Source organism: Artemia sp. Qi Xiang Cuo, chromosome 13 (assembly GCF_049724085.1).
Source record: "Artemia sp. Qi Xiang Cuo chromosome 13, ASM4972408v1, whole genome shotgun sequence".
Taxonomy (NCBI): Eukaryota; Metazoa; Arthropoda; class Branchiopoda; order Anostraca; family Artemiidae; genus Artemia; species Artemia sp. Qi Xiang Cuo.
The window spans coordinates 62345837-62368722 of record NC_142806.1 but is presented as its reverse complement, the minus strand read 5'-3'; the positions used below and the strand labels follow the sequence as shown (position 1 = coordinate 62368722).

The 22886-nt window shown below is 32.5% G+C and overlaps 1 protein-coding gene across 1 annotated transcript in view; it reads right to left on the bottom strand.

The window, feature by feature from the left end:
* The window catches only part of LOC148945524 (uncharacterized), a 56458-nt gene that overhangs the window by 8681 nt on the left and 24891 nt on the right, over nucleotides 1–22886 (bottom strand). The window contains exon 2 of the mRNA XM_089099190.1: nucleotides 17750–18214. Within this exon, the coding sequence (XP_088955316.1) occupies nucleotides 17750–18214 (465 nt within the window). The remainder of the gene's footprint in view (nucleotides 1–17749; nucleotides 18215–22886) is intronic.

Genomic DNA, 22886 nt, shown 5'->3' with positions numbered 1-22886 from the left:
AAGGGGATTTGTATCTGCTGAGCAAGTTTAAAATGGCCATTACTTTTCTTTCAACTTATTTTTCAGAAAGTTTTTTTTAATTAATTACTAGTAGTAGGAAAACAATTAGCAGCAGGATTTACAGCAGTAGTAGTAGCTGCATGTTGAATTTTTAGTCATTTGCTTAAATCTTTTATCATTTCCTGAAAATTCCAAATTATTATTCTCAGTCATTTGTGAGTTACACCCTTTTGAAAACCCGAATACACATAGTGTGTTTTGATTTAGTTTAACCCCCCTCAACAACCATAGGCAGCGCAAATACTCTGCCTAAGTAAAAAAACGATTTTGGCACAATGTATTGTTTTTTTTTCTTTAGACCACAGAACATCGTATCGAAGGAGGGCTCGAAAAGGGCTCATTTGATTGGAAATTGAAGTGGCTTGTGCCCTTTTTAATAGTCGAAAGTTATTGGAAGAAAACAAACACCTCCTCCAAACCCACTATTTCCTCAAAAACACCCAGTAAAAAACTTTGAAACAGCAATTTTGTTCAGCGTAGTTGATTTTCAGATATTAATTATGTTTTGAAGGAGGACAATCCCCTAAGTCCTCAGGGCCAGGGTTTTAAGTTATGCCCTGGGGGCTTTTAAGCTTTTTATAGAAAGTGTTGTCATAGAAACTTCAAAAAGGTTCATTCGATTGGAAATTCGAAGGTCTAGTGCCCTTTTTAATAGTCAAAAGTGATTGGATGGTAACTTACCCCCTCTCGGGCCCACCTGTCCCCCCACACACATCCAATCAAAATTTTTTATAGCCATTTTGTTCACCATAGTTGAAAATTCTTCAAATTAGGTTTTTGAGAATGACAACCCCCCTCCCCCCAAAGCCCTCAGGGCAAAGGTTGTAAGTTATTCCTTGGGGGCATACAAGGTTTTTATATAAAGTTTTGTCGTAGAAAATTCAGAAAGCGCTCGTTTGATTGGAAATTGAAACGACTAGTACCCTTTTTAATAGTTGAAAGTGATTTGAAGGCAACTAACACCCCTTCCACGCCCACCATTTATCCAAACACATCAAATCAAAATTTTGGGATAACCATTTTGTTCAAGGTAGTTGAAATATCCAAAAATTATATCTTTGAGGATGACATTCCCCCCACAGCTCTTAGGGTAAGCGTTGTAAGTTATGCCCTGGGGGCATATAAGGGTTTTATTGAAAGTTTTGTCGTAGAAACTTAAAAAATGGCTCATTCGACTGTAAAATTCAGAGGGCTAGTGCCCTTTCTACTAGTCAAAATTGATTTGAGGGCAACTAATCCCCTCTTAATCTCACCTTTTCCGCAAACACATCCAATAAAAAAATTTAATTAGCCTTATTGTTCAACGTAGTGAAAAGTTTTAGAAATTAGTTCTTCGAGGATGATAGCCCCACAGAGCCCTTGAGGCAAGGGTTGTTAGTTACGCCCTGGGGGAATGTAAGGTTTGTATAGAGAGTGATGCTGTAGAAATTTCAGAAAGGGCCAATTTGTTGGAAATTAGAAGGGCTTGTGCCCTTTTTAATAGTCAAAAGCTATTGAATGATAACTAACACCACTCTAACACCCATCTTTTCCCAAACCTATGCAATCAAAATTTTGAGATAGCAATTTTGTTCAACGTATTTAAGAAGTCCGGAAATTATATTTTGAGGAAGACACTCGCCCACAGCCCTCAGGGCAAGGGTAACAAGTTATGCCCTGGAAACATAGAAGGTTTATTTTATAGAAAACGTTGTCATGGAAATTGAAACGGCTAGTGCCCTTCTTAATAGTCGAAAGTGATTGGAGGGCAAGTAACCCTCCTCACACGCCAATCATTTTCCCAAACATTTCAAAATTTTGAGATAGCAATTTTCTTAAGCAGAGTTGAACGTTCTGGAAATTAGGTCTCTTAGGATAACAACCTCCCTCCCCTAACCCTCAGGACAAGACTTTAAGTTATGCTCTAGGGGTATATGAGGTATTTATAGCAAGCCGTGTCGTAGAAAATCAAAAAAGGCTAATTTGATTGGAAATTCAAAACGCTAGTGTCCTTTTTAATAGTCAAAAGTGATTGGAAGGCTTGACATTTTCATAGTAAAGATCGATGTGGCTGCAACGTTTTTTTTTGTTTTTTTTTCTTTTTTAGACCTCGAATAAAAATAGAAAGGGATAATGCCTTTTTTATAGTAAAATTTGACTGGAGGGCGAAAATTCCCCCTCCCACACCTACCTTCCCATTTCCCTATTATAATTAAAAACTAAATGTTGTCTTTAGCTTTAACTAAAATGCACTGTGTTAATTCTAATTCCCAATAAGGCATCTCAGAGCTATCAAAGAAAATAAACAGATTTCTTACAAATGGTATCAAGTTTTCTATTTCAGGTTAACTAGAAAAGGTATGAAACTAAACTAAACACTACTATTTACGTCCAGATTTTTAAAAGGTGTATGTTGTTAAAGATTGCTTAAAATTTTATTCTAGCTTACAAATAGCAGGGCAAACTATAAAGTCTTAAAAAAAAACAAAAATATTCAAAATATTATTTTCTTTTCAGAGGCAACGCTGCTGCGTTGCCTATAGTAAAGGCCATACGGCTCTAATGCTTTATTATTTATTTTTATTTTTTCAGAAACACTTTATATGGAAGAGGTCGTCGTAGAAACTTCAAAGGGGGCTGAATCGATTCGAAATTGAGAGTTCATGTGCCATTTTTCATAGTCGAAAATGATTGGAGGTCAACAAGCCCCCCCCACGCCCCGTCAGTCCCCCAAACACATCAAATCAAAATTTCGAGATAGCCATTTTTTTCATCGCAGTTGATTTCCCGATAGAAAATATGTTTTTGAGGATGACACTCCCCGACAACCCTAAGGGCAAGGGTTTTAAGTTATGGTCTGGGGGCATACAGGGTTTTTATTGAAGGCGTTGTCATAGAAACTTCAAAAAAAACTTATTCCATTGGCTATTAAAATGAATAGTGCCCTTTTTAATAGTCAAAAGTGATTGAAGGGCATATAGCGCCTCCCCCCTCCCCACCACGCCCATTATTCCCCCTAGCACATCCAATCAAAATTTTCAGATAGCCCTTTTGTTCAGCGTAGTTTATTTCCAGATAGAAAATATGTTTTTGAGGAAGATACTCCCCCGCAACCCTCAAGGCAAGGGTTTTAAGTTATACCCTGGGGTTATATAAAGTTTTTATAGAAGGTGGTGTGGTAGAAACTTAAAAAAAGCTTATTCGATTGGAAATTAAAAGAGCTAGTTCCTTTTTTAATTGTCGAAAGTGAATTGAGGGCAACCAGACCCCCTCTCACACTCACCTTTTCCCCAAAAATATCCAATCAAAATTTTGAGACAGCCATTTTATTAAACGTAGTTTTAAGTTCTGGAAATTAGGTCTTTGAGGATTACAACTCCCCCACAGCCCTCTGGGCAACGGTTGTAAGTTATGCCCTGGGGGCATATAAGGATTTGAATAGACAACATTGTCCCATAAACTTCAGAGAGGGTTCATTTGATTGGAAATTGCAAGTTCTAGTTCACTTTTTAAGCGTCAAAAGATATTAGAGGGTAAACAAGTTCCGCCTTCCAAATCCCTATTTTCCCAAATCCATCCAATAAAATTTTAAGATAGCTATTTTGTTTAAAATAGTTCAAAGATTTTATAACAAAAAATCCGGTGGTGACACAACCCACCAGGGCCCAGGGGCAGGTGCTGTAAGTTATGACCTGGGGCCATTTATGGGTCTTATGGAAGGGATGCTCGTATTAACTTCAAAGAGGCATCATTTGATAGGAAAATCAAAGTTCTAGTGCACTTTTAAGAGTCAAAAGAGATTGGAGGGCACCTAGCCACCCCCTCCCTCCATGCCCTTTTTTCCTCAAACCCATCCGATTTAGAAATTTGAGATAGCTTTTTTTCAAAAATAGTTCAAAGACAATGTAACGAGAACTCAGGGGTCAAAAGAGCCTCCCCGGGCCCGAGGACAGGGGTTGTAAGTTATGCCCATGGGGAATATATGGTTCCTATTGAAGGGATGCTCGTGAAAAATTCAGAGATGGCTCATTTGATGGAAAATTGAAAGTTCTGGTTAAGTTTCTTCGACTCAAAAGATATTGGAGGGCAACTAGCCCCCCCACGCCCCTTTTCCTCAAATGCCTTCATTGAAAATTTTGAGATAGGTATTAACTTAAAAATTTTTCAAAAGTCAAATAGCAAAAACTCAGGTGTCGTCACAAACCCCAGGGCCCGGAGGCAGGCGTTGTAAGTTATGCCCTGAAGCATATATTGTTCCTAGAAAAGGGATGCTCGTATAAACTTCAGAGAGGATTCATTTGATTGGATTTTGAAAGTTCGATCTCACTTTTTAATAGTCAGAAGAGATTCAATGGCAGCTGTTCCCCAGCCCATCAGATGAAAATTTTTAGATAAATATCTTGTTAAAAATAGTTAAAAAGTCCGGCACGAAAAAATCTGGCGTCCATAGAACCCCCAAGGGCACAGGGGAAGGGGGTTTAATTTATGCCCAAAGGACATTTATGGTTCTTATGAAAGGGATGCTCGTATAAACTTCATAGAGGGCTCATTTGATTGGAAATTGAAAGTTCTAGTCCATTTTTCAAGAGTAAAACGAGTTAAACTAGCACCCCTCCTAATATTTTAAAAATAACGAAATTGATTGTTGAAATATCCATCAGTTCAAGAAGTTATTTCACCTTAATTGTATTTTTATTTTCAATACTGTAAGAAACGGAAAAGAAAATATTTGTAATATAATTCATTTTCATTTAAGTGTCAATGATGCAGTAGGCTTTTATTTTTTATCTACAGTTAAGGAAGGGGAGCAGTATTTAAATTCTTGTTTGTAGTAAAATATAATTCTTCTTGTACAACTTTAGAAAGAACTAATAAATTAAACTGAATATTTGATTTATAATGATATTAATCGCTGAAAGCTCATCGGTTCAAAATTTTACTATAATTTTAATGTTTATTTTCAATATTAGGGTACAAAAGAAAACATTTGTGATAAAATTTGTTTTCAGTAAAGCGCCAACGACGCAGTAGGTTTTAGACTTTTACAGTGAGAGAAGGAGGTCATACCCAAACTCTTGTTTGTGGTGATTTTTGTTCGTTTCAAGCTTTATTTGCGTATTCAATTTAAGTTTCACTTATTTAAAGATTTATTTATTAATTTATATTAAGATCTATTGTATGATAGTTTGCATTGATTGTTTATTTAATTTCTGTTCTATTTAAGTTTCATTTATACTTCAATAGGTAGATTTTTATTCATTTTAAGTTTGATAATCATATTCGATCTAAGCATTGCTCGCTTTAAAATCTATTTATTCATTTATATTATTGCTTGTTGTATGTTTTTGCTAAGATTGCTTATTTAATTTCTGTTCGGAGCAGTAATAGTAGTAGTAGTGTTGTTTTGTATTAGTAGTAGAAGCTATATTAGTAACAGTAGTAATAGGCAAATATTGCCTTTTTATCAATTAAACACCCCCTTCATCATGCCCTGACATTTTTAGCTTGATAGTTGATACGCCAAGCCACTCCCAAGATATTTGTGATACTTCTATTTGACAATCTGTATACACATGACATGTTTTATTTGGGTTTGCTTCCCTCTCAAAATTACATCCGAATTTTTCCTTAATTTCCTCAGTCTTAGTAGTAGTTGCTACAGAAAGACAAAATAGTAGTTATAGCTACTACTTATTTCCTACTTATTTAGTAGTTATAGTAGTTATACTAGTAGTCATAGTAGTCAAAGTATTAGTTATAGCTACTACTTATTTCCTACTTATTTAGTAGTTATAGCCTAGTAGTTATAGTAGTAGTCACAGTAGCCAAAGTAATAGTTATAGCTACTACTTATTTCCTATTTATTTAGTAGTTATAGTAGTTATAGTAGTAGACATAGTAGCCAAAGTAGTAGTTATAGCTACTGCTTATTTCCTACTTATTTAGTAGTTATAGTAGTAGTCATAGTAGCCAAAGTAGTAGCTATAGCTACTATTTATTTCCTACTTATTTAGTAATTATAGTTTTTATGGTAGTAGTCATAGTAGCCAAAGTATTAGTTATAGCTACTACTTATTTCCTACTTATTTAGTAGTTATAGTAGTTATAGTAGTAGTCACAGTAGCCAAAGTAGTAGTTATAGCTACTACTTATTTTCTATTTATTTAGTAGTTATAGTACTTATAGTAGTAGTCATAGTAGCCAAAGTAGTAGTTATAGCTACTGCTTATTTCCTACTTATTTAGTAGTTATGGTAGTTATACTAGTAGTCATAGTAGCAAAAGTATTAGTTATAGCTACTACTTATTTCCTACTTATTTAGTAGTTATAGGCCTAGTAGTTATAGTAGTAGTCACAGTAGCCAAAGTAGTAGTTATAGCTACTACTTATTTCCTATTTATTTAGTAGTTATAGTAGTTATAGTAGTAGTCATAGTAGCCAAAGTAGTAGTTATAGCTACTTCTTATTTCCTACTTATTTAGTAGTTATAGTAGTTATAGTAGTAGTCATAGTAGCCAAAGTAGTAGTTATAGCTACTATTTATTTCCTACTTATTTAGTAGTTATAGTAGTTATAGTAATAGTCACAGTAGCCAAAGTAGTAGTTATAGCTACTACTTATTTCCTAGTTATTTAGTAGTTATAGTAGTTATAGTAGTAGTCATAGTAGCCAAAGTAGTAGTTATAGCTACTGCTTATTTCCTACTTATTTAGTAGTTATAGTAGTTATACTAGTATTCATAGTAGCCAAAGTATTAGTTATAGCTACTACTTATTTCCTACTTATTTAGTAGTTATAGTAGTTATAGTAGTAGTCAAAGTAGCCAAAGTAGTAGTTATAGCTACTACTTATTTCCTATTTATTTAGTAGTTATAGTAGTTATAGTAGTAGTCATAGTAGCCAAAGTAGTAGTTATAGCTACTACTTATTTCCTATTTATTTAGTAGTTATAATAGTTATAGTAGTAGTCATAGTAGCCAAAGTAGTAGTTATAACTACTGCTTATTTCCTACTTATTTAGTAGTTATAGTAGTTATACTAGTATTCATAGTAGCCAAAGTATTAGTTATAGCTACTACTTATTTCCTAGTTATTTAGTAGTTATAGTAGTTCTAGTAGTAGTCACAGTAGCCAAAGTAGTAGTTATAGCTACTACTTATTTCCTATTTATTTAGTAGTTATAGTAGTTATAGTAGTAGTCATAGTAGCCAAAGTAGTAGTTATAGCTACTGCTTATTTCCTACTTATTTAGTAGTTATAGTAGTTATAGTAGTAGTCACAGTAGCCAAAGTAGTAGTTATAGCTACTGCTTATTTTCTATTTATTTAGTAGTTATAGTAATTATAGTAGTAGTCATAGTAGCCAAAGTAGTAGTTATAGCTACTGCTTATTTCCTACTTATTTATTAGTTATGGTAGTTATACTAGTAGTCATAGTAGCAAAAGTATTAGTTATAGCTACTACTTATTTCCTACTTATTTAGTAGTTATAGGCCTAGTAGTTATAATAGTAGTCACAGTAGCCAAAGTAGTAGTTATAGCTATTACTTATTTCCTATTTATTTAGTAGTTATAGTAGTTATAGTAGTAGTCATAGTAGCCAAAGTAGTAGTTATAGCTAATGCTTATTTCCTACTTATTTAGTAGTTATAGTAGTTATAGTAGTAGTCATAGTAGCCAAAGTAGTAGTTATAGCTACTATTTATTTCCTGCTTATTTAGTAGTTATAGTTTTTATGGTAGTAGTCAGAGTAGCCAAAGTAGTAGTTATAGCTACTACTTATTTCCTATTTATTTAGTAGTTATAGTAGTTATAGTAGTAGTCACAGTAGCCAAAGTAGTAGTTATAGCTACTACTTATTTCCTATTTATTTAGTAGTTATAGTAGTTATAGTAGTAGACATAGTAGCCAAAGTAGTAGTTATAGCTACTGCTTATTTCCTACTTATTTAGTAGTTATAGTAGTAGTCATAGTAGCCAAAGTAGTAGCTATAGCTACTATTTATTTCCTACTTATTTAGTAATTATAGTTTTTATGGTAGTAGTCATAGTAGCCAAAGTATTAGTTATAGCTACTACTTATTTCCTACTTATTTAGTAGTTATAGTAGTTATAGTAGTAGTCACAGTAGCCAAAGTAGTAGTTATAGCTACTTCTTATTTTCTATTTATTTAGTAGTTATAGTAATTATAGTAGTAGTCATAGTAGCCAAAGTAGTAGTTATAGCTACTGCTTATTTCCTACTTATTTAGTAGTTATGGTAGTTATACTAGTAGTCATAGTAGCAAAAGTATTAGTTATAGCTACTACTTATTTCCTACTTATTTAGTAGTTATAGGCCTAGTAGTTATAGTAGTAGTCACAGTAGCCAAAGTAGTAGTTATAGCTACTACTTATTTCCTATTTATTTAGTAGTTATAGTAGTTATAGTAGTAGTCATAGTAGCCAAAGTAGTAGTTATAGCTACTGCTTATTTTCCTACTTATTTAGTAGTTATAGTAGTTATAGTAGTAGTCATAGTAGCCAAAGTAGTAGTTATAGCTACTATTTATTTCCTGCTTATTTAGTAGTTATAGTAGTTATAGTAATAGTCACAGTAGCCAAAGTAGTAGTTATAGCTACTACTTATTTCCGATTTATTTAGTAGTTATAGTAGTTATAGTAGTAGTCATAGTAGCCAAAGTAGTAGTTATAACTACTGCTTATTTCCTACTTATTTAGTAGTTATAGTAGTTATACTAGTATTCATAGTAGCCAAAGTATTAGTTATAGCTACTACTTATTTCCTACTTATTTAGTAGTTATAGTAGTTATAGTAGTAGTCACAGTAGCCAAAGTAGTAGTTATAGCTACTACTTATTTCCTAGTTATTTAGTAGTTATAGTAGTTATAGTAGTAGTCATAGTAGCCAAAGTAGTAGTTATAGCTACTACTTATTTCCTATTTATTTAGTAGTTATAATAGTTATAGTAGTAGTCATAGTAGCCAAAGTAGTAGTTATAACTACTGCTTATTTCCTACTTATTTAGTAGTTATAGTAGTTATACTAGTATTCATAGTAGCCAAAGTATTAGTTATAGCTACTACTTATTTCCTACTTATTTAGTAGTTATAGTAGTTATAGTAGTAGTCACAGTAGCCAAAGTAGTAGTTATAGCTACTACTTATTTCCTATTTATTTAGTAGTTATAGTAGTTATAGTAGTAGACATAGTAGCCAAAGTAGTAGTTATAGCTACTGCTTATTTCCTACTTATTTAGTAGTTATAGTAGTAGTCACAGTAGCCAAAGTAGTAGTTATAGCTACTGCTTATTTTCTATTTATTTAGTAGTTATAGTAATTATAGTAGTAGTCATAGTAGCCAAAGTAGTAGTTATAGCTACTGCTTATTTCCTACTTATTTAGTAGTTATGGTAGTTATACTAGTAGTCATAGTAGCAAAAGTATTAGTTATAGCTACTACTTATTTCCTACTTATTTAGTAGTTATAGGCCTAGTAGTTATAATAGTAGTCACAGTAGCCAAAGTAGTAGTTATAGCTATTACTTATTTCCTATTTATTTAGTAGTTATAGTAGTTATAGTAGTAGTCATAGTAGCCAAAGTAGTAGTTATAGCTAATGCTTATTTCCTACTTATTTAGTAGTTATAGTAGTTATAGTAGTAGTCATAGTAGCCAAAGTAGTAGTTATAGCTACTATTTATTTCCTTCTTATTTAGTAGTTATAGTTTTTATGGTAGTAGTCATAGTAGCCAAAGTAGTAGTTATAGCTAATACTTATTTCCTACTTATTTAGTAGTTATAGTAGTTATAGTAATAGTCACAGTAGCCAAAGTAGTAGTTATAGCTACTACTTATTTCCTAGTTATTTAGTAGTTATAGTAGTTATAGTAGTAGACATAGTAGCCAAAGTAGTAGTTATAGCTACTACTTATTTCCTATTTATTTAGTAGTTATACTAGTTATAGTAGTAGTCTTAGTAGCCAAAGTAGTAGTTATAGCTACTGCTTATTTCCTAATTATTTAGTAGTTATAGTAGTTATACTAGTATTCATAGTAGCCAAAGTATTAGTTATAGCTACTACTTATTTCCTACTTATTTAGTAGTTATAGTAGTTATAGTAGTAGTCAAAGTAGCCAAAGTAGTAGTTATAGCTACTACTTATTTCCTATTTATTTAGTAGTTATAATAGTTATAGTAGTAGTCATAGTAGCCAAAGTAGTAGCTATAGCTACTGCTTATTTCCTACTTATTTAGTAGTTATAGTAGTTATAGTAGTAGTCACAGTTGCCAAAGTAGTAGTTATAGCTACTACTTATTTTCTATTTATTTAGTAGTTATAGTAATTATAGTAGTAGTCATAGTAGCCAAAGTAGTAGTTATAGCTACTGCTTATTTCCTACTTATTTAGTAGTTATGGTAGTTATAGTAGTAGTCATAGTAGCAAAAGTATTAGTTATAGCTACTACTTATTTCCTACTTATTTAGTAGTTATAGGCCTAGTAGTTATAGTAGTAGTCACAGTAGCCAAAGTAGTAGTTATAGCTACTACTTATTTCCTATTTATTTATTAGTTATAGTAGTTATAGTAGTAGTCATAGTAGCCAAAGTAGTAGTTATAGCTACTGCTTATTTCCTACTTATTTAGTAGTTATAGTAGTTATAGTAGTAGTCATAGTAGCCAAAGTAGTAGTTATAGCTACTATTTATTTCCTGCTTATTTAGTAGTTATAGTTTTTATGGTAGTAGTCATAGTAGCCAAAGTAGTAGTTATAGCTACTACTTATTTCCTACTTATTTAGTAGTTATAGTAGTTATAGTAATAGTCACAGTAGCCAAAGTAGTAGTTATAGCTACTACTTATTTCCGATTTATTTAGTAGTTATAGTAGTTATAGTAGTAGTCATAGTAGCCAAAGTAGTAGTTATAACTACTGCTTATTTCCTACTTATTTAGTAGTTATAGTAGTTATACTAGTATTCATAGTAGCCAAAGTATTAGTTATAGCTACTAATTATTTCCTAATTATTTAGTAGTTATAGTAGTTATAGTAGTAGTCACAGTAGCCAAAGTAGTAGTTATAGCTACTACTTATTTCCTATTTATTTAGTAGTTATAGTAGTTATAGTAGTAGTCATAGTAGCCAAAGTAGTAGTTATAGCTACTACTTATTTCCTATTTATTTATTAGTTATAATAGTTATAGTAGTAGTCATAGTAGCCAAAGTAGTAGTTATAGCTACTGCTTATTTCCTACTTATTTAGTAGTTATAGTAGTTATACTAGTATTCATAGTAGCCAAAGTATTAGTTATAGCTACTACTTATTTCCTCCTTATTTAGTAGTTATAGTAGTTATAGTAGTAGTCACAGTAGCCAAAGTAGTAGTTATAGCTACTACTTATTTCCTATTTATTTAGTAGTTATAGTAGTTATAGTAGTAGTCATAGTAGCCAAAGTAGTAGTTATAGCTACTGCTTATTTCCTACTTATTTAGTAGTTATAGTAGTTATAGTAGTAGTCATAGTAGCCAAAGTAGTAGTTATAGCTACTATTTATTTCCTACTTATTTAGTAGTTATAGTTTTTATGGTAGTAGTCATAGTAGCCAAAGTATTAGTTATAGCTACTACTTATTTCCTACTTATTTAGTAGTTATAGTAGTAGTCACAGTAGCCAAACTAGTAGTTATAGCTACTACTTATTTCCTGTTTATTTAGTAGTTATAGTAGTTATAGTAGTAGTCATAATAGCCAAAGTAGTAGTTATAGCTACTGCTTATTTCCTACTTATTTAGTAGTTATAGTAGTCATAGTAGCCAAAGTAGTAGTTATAGCTACTGTTTATTTCCTACTTATTTAGTAGTTATAGTTTTTATGGTAGTAGTCATAGTAGCAAAAGTAGTAGTTATAGCTACTACTTATTTCCTACTTATTTAGTAGTTATAGTAGTAGTCATAGTAGCCAAAGTAGTAGTTATAGCTACTACTTATTTCCTTCTTATTTAGTAGTTAGAGTAGTTATAGTAGTAGTCATAGTAGCCAAAGTAGTAGTTATAGCTACTGCTTATTTCCTACTTATTTAGTAGTTATAGTAGTTATTGTACTAGTCATAGTAGCCAAAGTAGTAGTTATAGCTACTACTTATTTCCTATTTATTTAGTAGTTATTGTAGTTATAGTAGTAGTCATAGTAGCCAAATTAATAGTTATAGCTACTACTTATTTCCTGCTTATTTAGTAGTTATAGCAGTTATAGTAGTAGTCACAGTAGCCAAAGTACTAGTTATAGCTACTACTTATTTCCTACTTATTTAGTAGATATAGTAGTTATAGTAGTAGTCATAGTAGCCAAAGTAGTAGTTATAGCTACTGCTTATTTCCTACTTATTTAGTAGTTATAGTAGTTATAGTAGTAGTCATAGTAGCCAAAGTAGTAGTTATAGCTACTACTTATTTCCTACTTATTTAGTAGTTACAGTATTTATGGTAGTAGTCATAGTAGCCAAAGTATTAGTTATAGCTACTACTTATTTCCTACTTATTTAGTAGTTATAGTAGTAGTCACAGTAGCCAAACTAGTAGTTATAGCTACTACTTATTTCCTGTTTATTTAGAAGTTATAGTAGTTATAGTAGTAGTCATAGTAGCCAAAGTAGTAGTTATAGCTACTGCTTATTTCCTACTTATTTAGTAGTTATAGTAGTTATAGTAGTAGTCATAGTAGCCAAAGTAGTAGTTATAGCTACTGTTTATTTCCTACTTATTTAGTAGTTATAGTTTTTATGGTAGTAGTCATAGTAGCCAAAGTAGTAGTTATAGCTACTACTTATTTCCTACTTATTTAGTAGTTATAGTAGTAGTCATAGTAGCCAAAGTAGTAGTTATAGCAACTACTTATTTCCTTCTTATTTAGTAGTTACAGTAGTTATAGTAGTAGTCATAGTAGCCAAAGTAGTAGTTATAGCTACTGCTTATTTCCTACTTATTTAGTAGTTATAGTAGTTATTGTACTAGTCATAGTAGCCAAAGTAGTAGTTATAGCTACTACTTATTTCCTATTTATTTAGTAGTTATTGTAGTTATAGTAGTAGTCATAGTAGCCAAATTAATAGTTATAGCTACTACTTATTTCCTGCTTATTTAGTAGTTATAGCAGTTATAGTAGTAGTCACAGTAGCCAAAGTACTAGTTATAGCTACTACTTATTTCCTACTTATTTAGTAGCTATAGTAGTTATAGTAGTAGTCATAGTAGCCAAAGTAGTAGTTATAGCTACTGCTTATTTCCTACTTATTTAGTAGTTATAGTAGTTATAGTAGTAGTCATAGTAGCCAAAGTAGTAGTTATAGCTACTACTTATTTCCTACTTATTTAGTAGTTACAGTATTTATGGTAGTAGTCATAGTAGCCAAAGTATTAGTTATAGCTACTACTTATTTCCTACTTATTTAGAAGTTATAGTAGTAGTCATAGTAGCCAAAGTTTTAGTTATAGTTACTACTTGTTTCCTACTTATTTAGTAGTTATAGTAATAGTCATAGTAGCAAAAGCAGTAGTTATAGCTACTACTTATTTCCTACTTATTTAGTAGTTATAGTAGTTATTGTACTAGTCATATTAGCCAAAGTAGTAGTTATATCTACTACTTATTTCCTACTTATTTAGTAGTTATTGTAATTATAGTAGTAGTCATAATAGCGAAATTAATAGTTATAGCTACTACTTAATTCCTGCTTATTTAGTAGTTATAGTAGTTATAGTAGTAGTCATAGTATCCAAAGTAGTAGTTATAGCTACTACTTATTTCCTACTTATTTAGTAGTTACAGTAGTTATAGTAGTAGTCATAGTAGCTAAAGTAGTAGTTATAGCTACTACTTTTTTCCTACTTATTTAGTAGTTATAGTAGTTATAGCTGTAGTCATAGTAGCCAAAGTAGTAGTTATAGCTACTACTTATTTCCTACTTATTTAGCAGTTATAGTATTAGTCATAGTAGCGAAAGTAGTAGTTATGAGTATCATAGTAGCCAAAGTAGTGTATTTATGACCCTCGCCCAGGGTCATAAATACAGGCGGAGGAGGAAGAAGGCCCCTCAAATCTACACTCAAAAGGGCCCACTGGTTTGTCCACAAGTCCCATGAGTTGCAAACTTTCTCCCAGCAATGGGTTAAATTGCATGGTGATGCAGAACACTATCGCGGGAAACCTCTTCCTAGCTAATTTATCTATTATGGGTTGCCTCCTCGTAGTAGTATAATATTTGTAGGCATGAATATATAATGAGTCGGAGGTAATAGGCTTCAGATTGTCTGTGCAGGATTTTGACTCTTGTCGATAGAAGAGCATCGCCAAGTGCTGAAAACCATGTTGTGGCCAAGATGGGCCCAGGATTGCACAAAGCCTCCAGTCATGGAGGTCCCAGGGACTTCTTGCTGTCCGGTTCTAAGCCGGCTTAAGCACTTCGTTGCAGACTTGAGAAGATATGTAATCCCCATCCTGAACTGGTATCTGGGATCATTGCTTTTCCTGAGGCAAAAATAATTTCAATGATTTAAAGAACATGAAAATTGGAACTTGGAATGTTATGACATTAAAAAATGACTATCGTGTTGACATTTTGACTGACAAATTTAGACGATTCGAACTGGATTTATTAGGAGTTTCAGAAACTCATATCCCAGGGGTAGGAAATATGAAATTAGGTAATATAGAATTTGTTTACTCAGACAGGAAGGATGGGGTACATAGACTAGGAGTGGGGCTCATGATGAATAAGAAAGCTGCTAAATCTTGTTTAGGCTGGGAAGGTACTAATAATAGAATACTAATTGCTCGTTTTATGACTAAAAAGTTCAGGGTGTCAGTTATAGTAGTAGATACCCCTGTGGAACCAACTGATGGAGACTCTAGTGACTCAGATGAATTTTACTTACAGTTACAGGAGCAAGTATACAAGGTCTCAGGTAGAAATATGATGTTATTACCGTGAGATTTTAATAACGAGGTTGGTAAAATAGGGATAGATGGTATCCAAGCCTAGGTAAATTTGGTGTAGAAAAAGGAAACAGTAATGGATACAGACTTTTGCAATTTTGTAGGCATAACAATCTAGATATAACCAATACGGTGTTTGGTCATAAAATGGCTCACAAGTTAACATGGTATTCACGTGATGGTAAGACAGCAAACGTCACATGATAATAAGACAGCAAACCTTATTGATTATGTTATAATAAACCGAAGACTGGCAGGACCAATACAAGATACTAGGGTATATAGGAGTCCTGTTATTGATGTTAAAAGTAAAGGTCACCATCTAGTAGTGTCAAGGGTTAATTTAAAGTTGTAGTACCGGAAAAGTAACTAACTTCCGGGAAGTTATGATGTTGGTAGACTCCAGGATGATAATTTGGGAGAAACTTTCCAGGAACAGTTGAATACTAAACTTAAGAGTTTAAATTTTGATAATTTGGAAGATGGTTGGAATAATTTTAGAAAAATAATTTGTGAAGTTGCTGAAGGTGTATTAGGGAAGAAAGCTAGAACTGCAGCTAAGAATATTAGTGAAAAAGCTTTATGTTTCATAGAAAGGAGAAAGCACTTGTACGAGAATTACTTGAGTGATAGATCATATGAAAACAAAAGAAATGTAAAGAAACTGGAGAAAGCATTAAAATATGAACTAAGGAGGTGTGAAATGGAGGTCCTGGATAAAATTGTCGAGGATCTGGAAGATGCAGCTAGACGGCATAATAGTAAAACATTGTACTGACACGGTAACAAATTGAGAGGGAGTAGTCAATCTTGACTTGTCCCAGTTAAAGATAGGAATGGGGTCGCAATTAGCGATAGGGAGAAAACTAAAGAGAGATGGACCGAACATTATGAGAACTTGCTTAACCGAGACAGAGTTGCAGGAAAAAATATAGAGGAAAATGAAAAAGTTTGTGATGCCATGGATGCGAAGGAAGATTTGCTTTGTGAGGAGGAATTAGCAACAGTACTAAAAGGATAAAAAAATAAGAAGGCTCCAGGTGCTGATAGGGTGGTAAATGAGTTTCTTAAATATGGTGGCTGTGAGGTTAGAAATAAGTTATTGAAGATTATGAATATGATTTTTGGAAAAGGGGAAGTACCTAACTATGTTAGGAAAACCTTAATTAGACCACTTTATAAGAAAGGTGATAAAAGTGAGTGGTAATTATCGAGGCATTAGTCTGGTCTTTGTTTTTTTTTTTTTTTTTTTTTTAATAATTAAATTTTATTCCCACCTCCTCTCCTCTCGGTGACTTTCAAAATTTCTTTAACAATATCTCATAATTTATTTAATGTCACCTACTCTTTTCTTAAAAAAAGAAAAAAAAAACTTCTTCAAAAAAAAAAAAAAAAAAAAAAAAAAAAAAAATCCAAAAATTAAAATTATATAAAATTTAGCATTCCAAAATATATAAGGTTATAAAAATAGAGGTATACTACATTTCAAATTTCATATACCATTTAGGTTCATCCGATATCTCAGGATGCCCTTCCCCCTTAGGGCACCCCTTCCATCGTGACCTTAAATTACACTTTTCAAATCCTTTTTCATCAACCTCTATTTACCCCGATATATAATTTACTTTTACCCCCATCCCCCAAAATAATAATATAAAAAAAAAAAAAAAAAAAAGAGAAAGAAATGAAAAACTCTACCTTTACAAAAAAATACTAATAGGTAGAATGTCTCCTTATCCCTTCACTTCATTTCCTTTACCTTTATTACTCATCTTACCTTTCCCCTTTGGCTGCTCAATTCTCTTTAAACTTTATCTTTATCCTATCTACTATGTCTGGTCTTTGTAGGTAGCAAATTACTTAGTAATATGATAATTTTTAGACTTAGTTATAGTAGTTATAGTAGTAGTCATAGTAGCCAAAGTAGTAGTTATAGATACTACTTATTTCCTACTTATTTAGTAGTTATAGTAGTTATGGTAGTAGTCATAGTAGCCAAAGTAGTAGTTATAGCAATTGTCATAGTAGTAGTAACAGTAGTTGCAGAACTTTTAGCGTGCAAATATTGCCTTTTTGGTTAATAGATCATCCCCTTGTCATTCTCTGAAAGTTCCAATTTAATACCTTTAGTAATTCCTAAGCTACTCCCTTTTGACAACCTGCATACATTTAGTATATTTTGATTTGGTTCAGCACTCTTGAAAGCACTCTCATGAGGCCTCACCTGTATACACTTAGTCTTTGGGGACACCAAAAATCAAACTACCCCATTTTTCTTGAGTGGAAAAATACTATTTGTAAAAAATGATGTCTGTAATCAATGGGTAAATTATATGATTTACAGCCATTTACCCGAAGATTTTGGTGGCTTACATTCTCAGAAATATAATCATTGGATCTTTAATTACATTGAACAAAATGTTTAAAATTTTTTATCGGGTATAGTTGGGAAATAAAGAGTCGCAGGAGGAGAGCTGATTGCCCTATAGTGACTTTTGACTCTTGAAAAGGGAACTAAAACTTTCAATTTCTATTTGAATGAGCTTCTTTCTAAGTTTTTGTGACGACCTCATCTATACGAAGTGCCTCGGTAAAAAAAACGTATTGTACATACTACATAGTTTACATAGGCACCGTTTTTGTGATGCATTAGATAAGCCTACGTCTCTCCCTTTATTTATAGCTCCAAATCACAGAGTGATGGAAAAACAAAATGTACCTTGATAGCTTGGAATGGAATGCATTTGGTTATTATAATCTTGGCCGGGTATACCAGCAAAATTTTGATTATTTTGTTCAGGATACCGTTGAAATCTAAGCTGAGATGGGCTTCGTTGGCCAGAAAATGATTGCCCTTGTCCAGCACTTGGCCCTGAAGATATTAACTGGGCGGTATTCCAGATAGACGGAAACGTATCCACTACACTCTGGAAATTGGGCTGCCCGAAAGTTTGTAATTGCTGACGACTTGGACTAGAGTACTCTTGTGTACTGTATGGCTGACGAAACATATTTGAGTTTTGGAAATTTTCAGAACTTGGGCTAATAGAGCTATGAGGATGAATGGAATTCCAGAATTGCTGAAACGGCACTCTTTGCTGCTGGTCTTCATAGGGTAAATATTCTAAAGTTAGTCGATTGGGATCGAAATTACGGCTTTCTGCATGGAGTGAACATATTGACCCTAAAAAAGGAGAGGGATAAGGACACATTCTAATAAAAATTACAATGAAAAATACATATATATATATATATATATATATATATATATATATATATATATATATATATATATATATATATATATATATATATATATATATATATATATATATATATATATATATATATATATATATATATATATATATATATATATATATATATATATATATATATATAAATATATATATATATATATATATATATATATATATATATATATATATATATATATATATATATATATATATATATATATATATATATATATATATATATATATATATATATATATATATATATATATATATATATATATATATATATATATATATATATATATATATATATATATATATATATATATATATATATATATATATATATATATATATATATATATATATATATATATATATATATATATATTGTTCAAAAGGTGTACTTTTGACTCACTGATCTACAAGTGAAACATTTCTTCAGTTTCTCTAAGAATAATGCTCTTATTTATTACCCATTCAAATAAAATAAATAAATGGTGGAGTAAAACATAAAGATAGTGCAGAAAAGGACAGAAAAGCACAAGAACACAATATATAAAGACATTAATATAACAAAAACATCAAACCTTAATGAAGGGACAAGTGCTGACACGTTTTTAGTATTAAATAAAAGTTCAAATAGGGATAAAATCCTTTTAATAGACAGTGAAATAGAAATTCACAAAAATACCAGATATTTCGGTCACATAGTTTTACTACTGATGACGGTCACTGTATATGTGACCGAAATATCTGGTATTTTTGTGAATTTCTATTTCACTGTCTATTAAAAGGATTTTATCCCTATTTGAACTTTTATTTATCGTCATGGAAAGGCAGTGTGGTCTCCGAAATTATCTACGTCGTTTTTAGTATTGAATTACAGTTCAGTATTGAATTAGAGTTCATAGAGTTAACAGCTAAATAAGTTTCAATTCAGTCGGATAAAACACATGCTTAAAATCTCAACAGCTTAGCTTGCGTAACCAACAAGTTTGACCACTAGGGTTTATTAATGAATTGTTATAGCTGTGACGTCAGAATCTTTTAATTAGAGACATAGCGATCTATCATTCAACGAGTGAACTTGATTGACTAGTTATACCTGTCTTAGACCAGTCTCTGTCATTTGGATACTGCTTAGATACTTGCCTGTAAGTCTGTATTCGATAAAACTCTAAATGTTAACATAAATCTCACCTGAGAGCGGATTTTATAGCTAAAGAAATATGTCATCAGTCAGCCAGAAAACGTTTGATGATGGAATGAAGGAACTGGGAAAAAACTGGATCTCATAATTAACCAACAAAAAGAGTTTGCTGTTACACTGTCCTCGATTTCGGATGAGGTTCAGACATTGAAAAATGAATCGAAGTCTCGTGATGCGAAGATTGCTAATCTAGAAAGCCAGCTTGAGGAGCAAAAGTCAAAGTTGGATACAATCGAAACGCAACTGGAAATCAAAATAAAAGACCAAAACTCAACTTAATCATCTTCGGATTACCGAAAGAGAAAAACCGAAAGAAAGTTCTCGCGAATTGTCTACGTTACCGACATCAAAAATGGAAATAACGGATAAAATCCAAATATCACAGTACTACCGGGTGCCTCAGAAGTCAAATGTGTCTAGCCGTAAGCCGATCCCATCCAGTTTTCGTAAAAGTGTCGACAAAAAAAAAAAGATATTCTATCAATCTTCAGCTCAATATCGAAGCTGAAAGGAACTGGGGTCCGGATTTGAACGGACTTGCACACCCAAATTAAACTCTGGTAGAAACGAGTTACTGTCTAAGGGTAAGGAGATGCAAGAGAATGGATCCGCACAACTCACACAAGTGAAACAAAAAGGGGTTAAACTCTGGCTAGAGTATAAATCGGATTCTGAGTCGCAGTGGGCAAAAGCATAAGAAATATTAAAGTTGACTAGTGTATAGATGTTAGATCAATCCCGCTGTAGATTGATAATTGTTTCGTTTTTGTGTTTGAGATATGTTGATTTTTTATTTTTATGTGTTATTTAGGCTAGCTCGGTTCAAGTTTATGTTGATTATTTCCACCTCAATTATTTCTGTTCTACTTATACCTTCTCAACTTAGGTTTTCTCGAAGGATGATAAGCATAATAGGTTTTCATGACTCGGCAGTGGTACGGGCTCCTTATCACGCGGGCATACTGGCGCGGGGTGGGATCTTTCGAATATTATTTAGTTTACTTTAAAGTTTGCGGGTGCGGGGGGGGGGGACGATAGACTGGTTGCTTTGGATGGGAAACCCCTTAACCTATCTTTACTTTCTGAAACTTTTCATGTATTTTGTCAAAGAGAAAACATCACTTTTTCTAAAATAAAACCGTCATCGTACGTTTCTCCTGATGAAATAAACAGACTTGAAGATAATTCATTGCGAATAGGGTTTGTGAATGTACAAGGACTCATGAGTTCTATTGATGAACTAACAAATTTATTGCCAGCAAATCAAATTGACATTTTGGGGATTTGTGAAACATTTATTAATGTTAAGGCAAATTATAATGTGAAAATCCTGGGATATAAATTCATTGATAAGAATTGACTAGTCCATGAAAAAGGTGGCCTTGGATTATTTTTGAATGGTGGAGCGCAGTTTGAGCGACTGCCAGAACTGGAAAAATATAATGTTGAAAAAGTGTGTGAAATACTGGCTGTTGAATGTCGGCTTGGGACTAAAAAAAATTCAAGTTTGTGTTGTGTATAAGCCCCCGTCGGCCCCAATACCGCTTTTTTGCAGTCTCTGAAGTCTTTACTAGCATCTTTGAATGATAAGGATGTTGTGGTTATGGGGGATTTTAACATAAATCTACTGGAAATTAAAGAAAATACCTATACAACAGAATTTATTACATTAATGAAATCGAATTCCCTAATTCCTCTGTGCACAATTCTAACCCGTGTTGCATCGAATAGTGCAACTCTCATTGACAACATATTTTTAACAACACCAGCCACGTCTTCACAGGTTGTTCTGACGGATTTCAATGATTTTTTTTTCTGATGTGAGATACTAGATTCATAAAATAAAATCACCAGAAACAGCAACCCGGATTATTAATAAAAAAAATCTAGTATGTTTAAAGGATAAACTGAATTTAACTGATTGGTCTCCTATATTTAATGCTAATGACATAAACTCTGCGACGGATTATTTTTTAGAAGGATTTAATGCTGCACTTGATGAGTCGTGCCCAAGAGTAAAAAAAAGAAAACGGAAATATAATCAACCCATCCAACCATGGATATCGCCAGCCCTTTTGACGTCAATAAAACATAAAAACAATCTCTATAAAATTTTAATATCGTTTCCAAGTGAAGAAAATAGAAAAACCTTCAAAAACTATAAAAACCTAATTTCAAAAATAATACGTAATGCTAGAATGAAATTTTATTTCGGTTCTCTCAATGAAGTAAGTAAGTCCCCAAAGAAAACTTGGGAACTAATCAACTCATATTTAAATCGATCGCGGACGTCTTCTTCACCATCAAAAATACGGGATGCCCATGGTAATACAATTGAAAGGGAACTAGAAATGGCAAATTATATAAATTTGCATTTCGTGTCGTTCGGGCAGTCAATAGCTAAAAAGCTCCAGAATTATATGTCCCCATGGGCAGTTTAATTATCCTAACTACCTAGGAAGTCCTTCTGAGAATTCTATGTTTTTAACTCCGGTAACAGAGGAGGAGCTTGCTAAGGTTGTTAAGCTTTTAAATAATGGAAATTTCCCGGGAATTGATGAGTCGTCGACCAATATTATTAAAGCCATTTTACCTAGTATTAATAAAGTTATGTGTTATTTAATAAATCTGTCATTTAGATCGGGAACTTCTCTGGATTCTTTCAAAAAAGCAAAAATGTTACCGCTATATAAAAGTGGTGACCGGACTAATTGCTCGAATTATAGACCCATTTCTATTCTTTCGGGTTTTTCTAAACTAATGGAGCGACGTTTTTGTAATCGAATGTATAATTTTCTTGGTTCAAAAGATTATTTTTCAAAAACACAATATGGATTTAGAAAAGAGCATAGTACGCAGGATGCTATATTAACTATCAAGGCCGTATCTAGGGGTGGGGGGTGGGTACCAGGTTTGAACCCCCCCACCGAAATTTTTTACCGAGTCGAAAATAAGTCTAGAAAATACCTGTAAAGACAAAACCTTACCAGAAAAAAATATGCTCCCACACTAAATCGTATTGCATTTTGTGGGTTAACGGTTCTGATTAGCTTACACAATTAGGTAACCGTAGGTAACCCCATTTTCACCTGACCTTCCATAGTAAATTAGGGTTAATAATATGCGCTCTGATCAGCTTACGCAATTAGGTAACCCCATGTTCACCTGACCTTGCATAGTAAATTAGGGTTAATAATATGCGCTCTGATCAGCTTACGCAATTAGGTAACCCCATGTTCACTTGACCTTGCATAGTAAATTAGGATTAATGGGCGATCGAGGTATGGTATAAGAGAGTGCAAGACCTTTTCACAACGATGGCAACTTCCGAGCACTACTGCGAATGAGGGTGAGACACGGTGACGATGTTCTGAAGAACCACC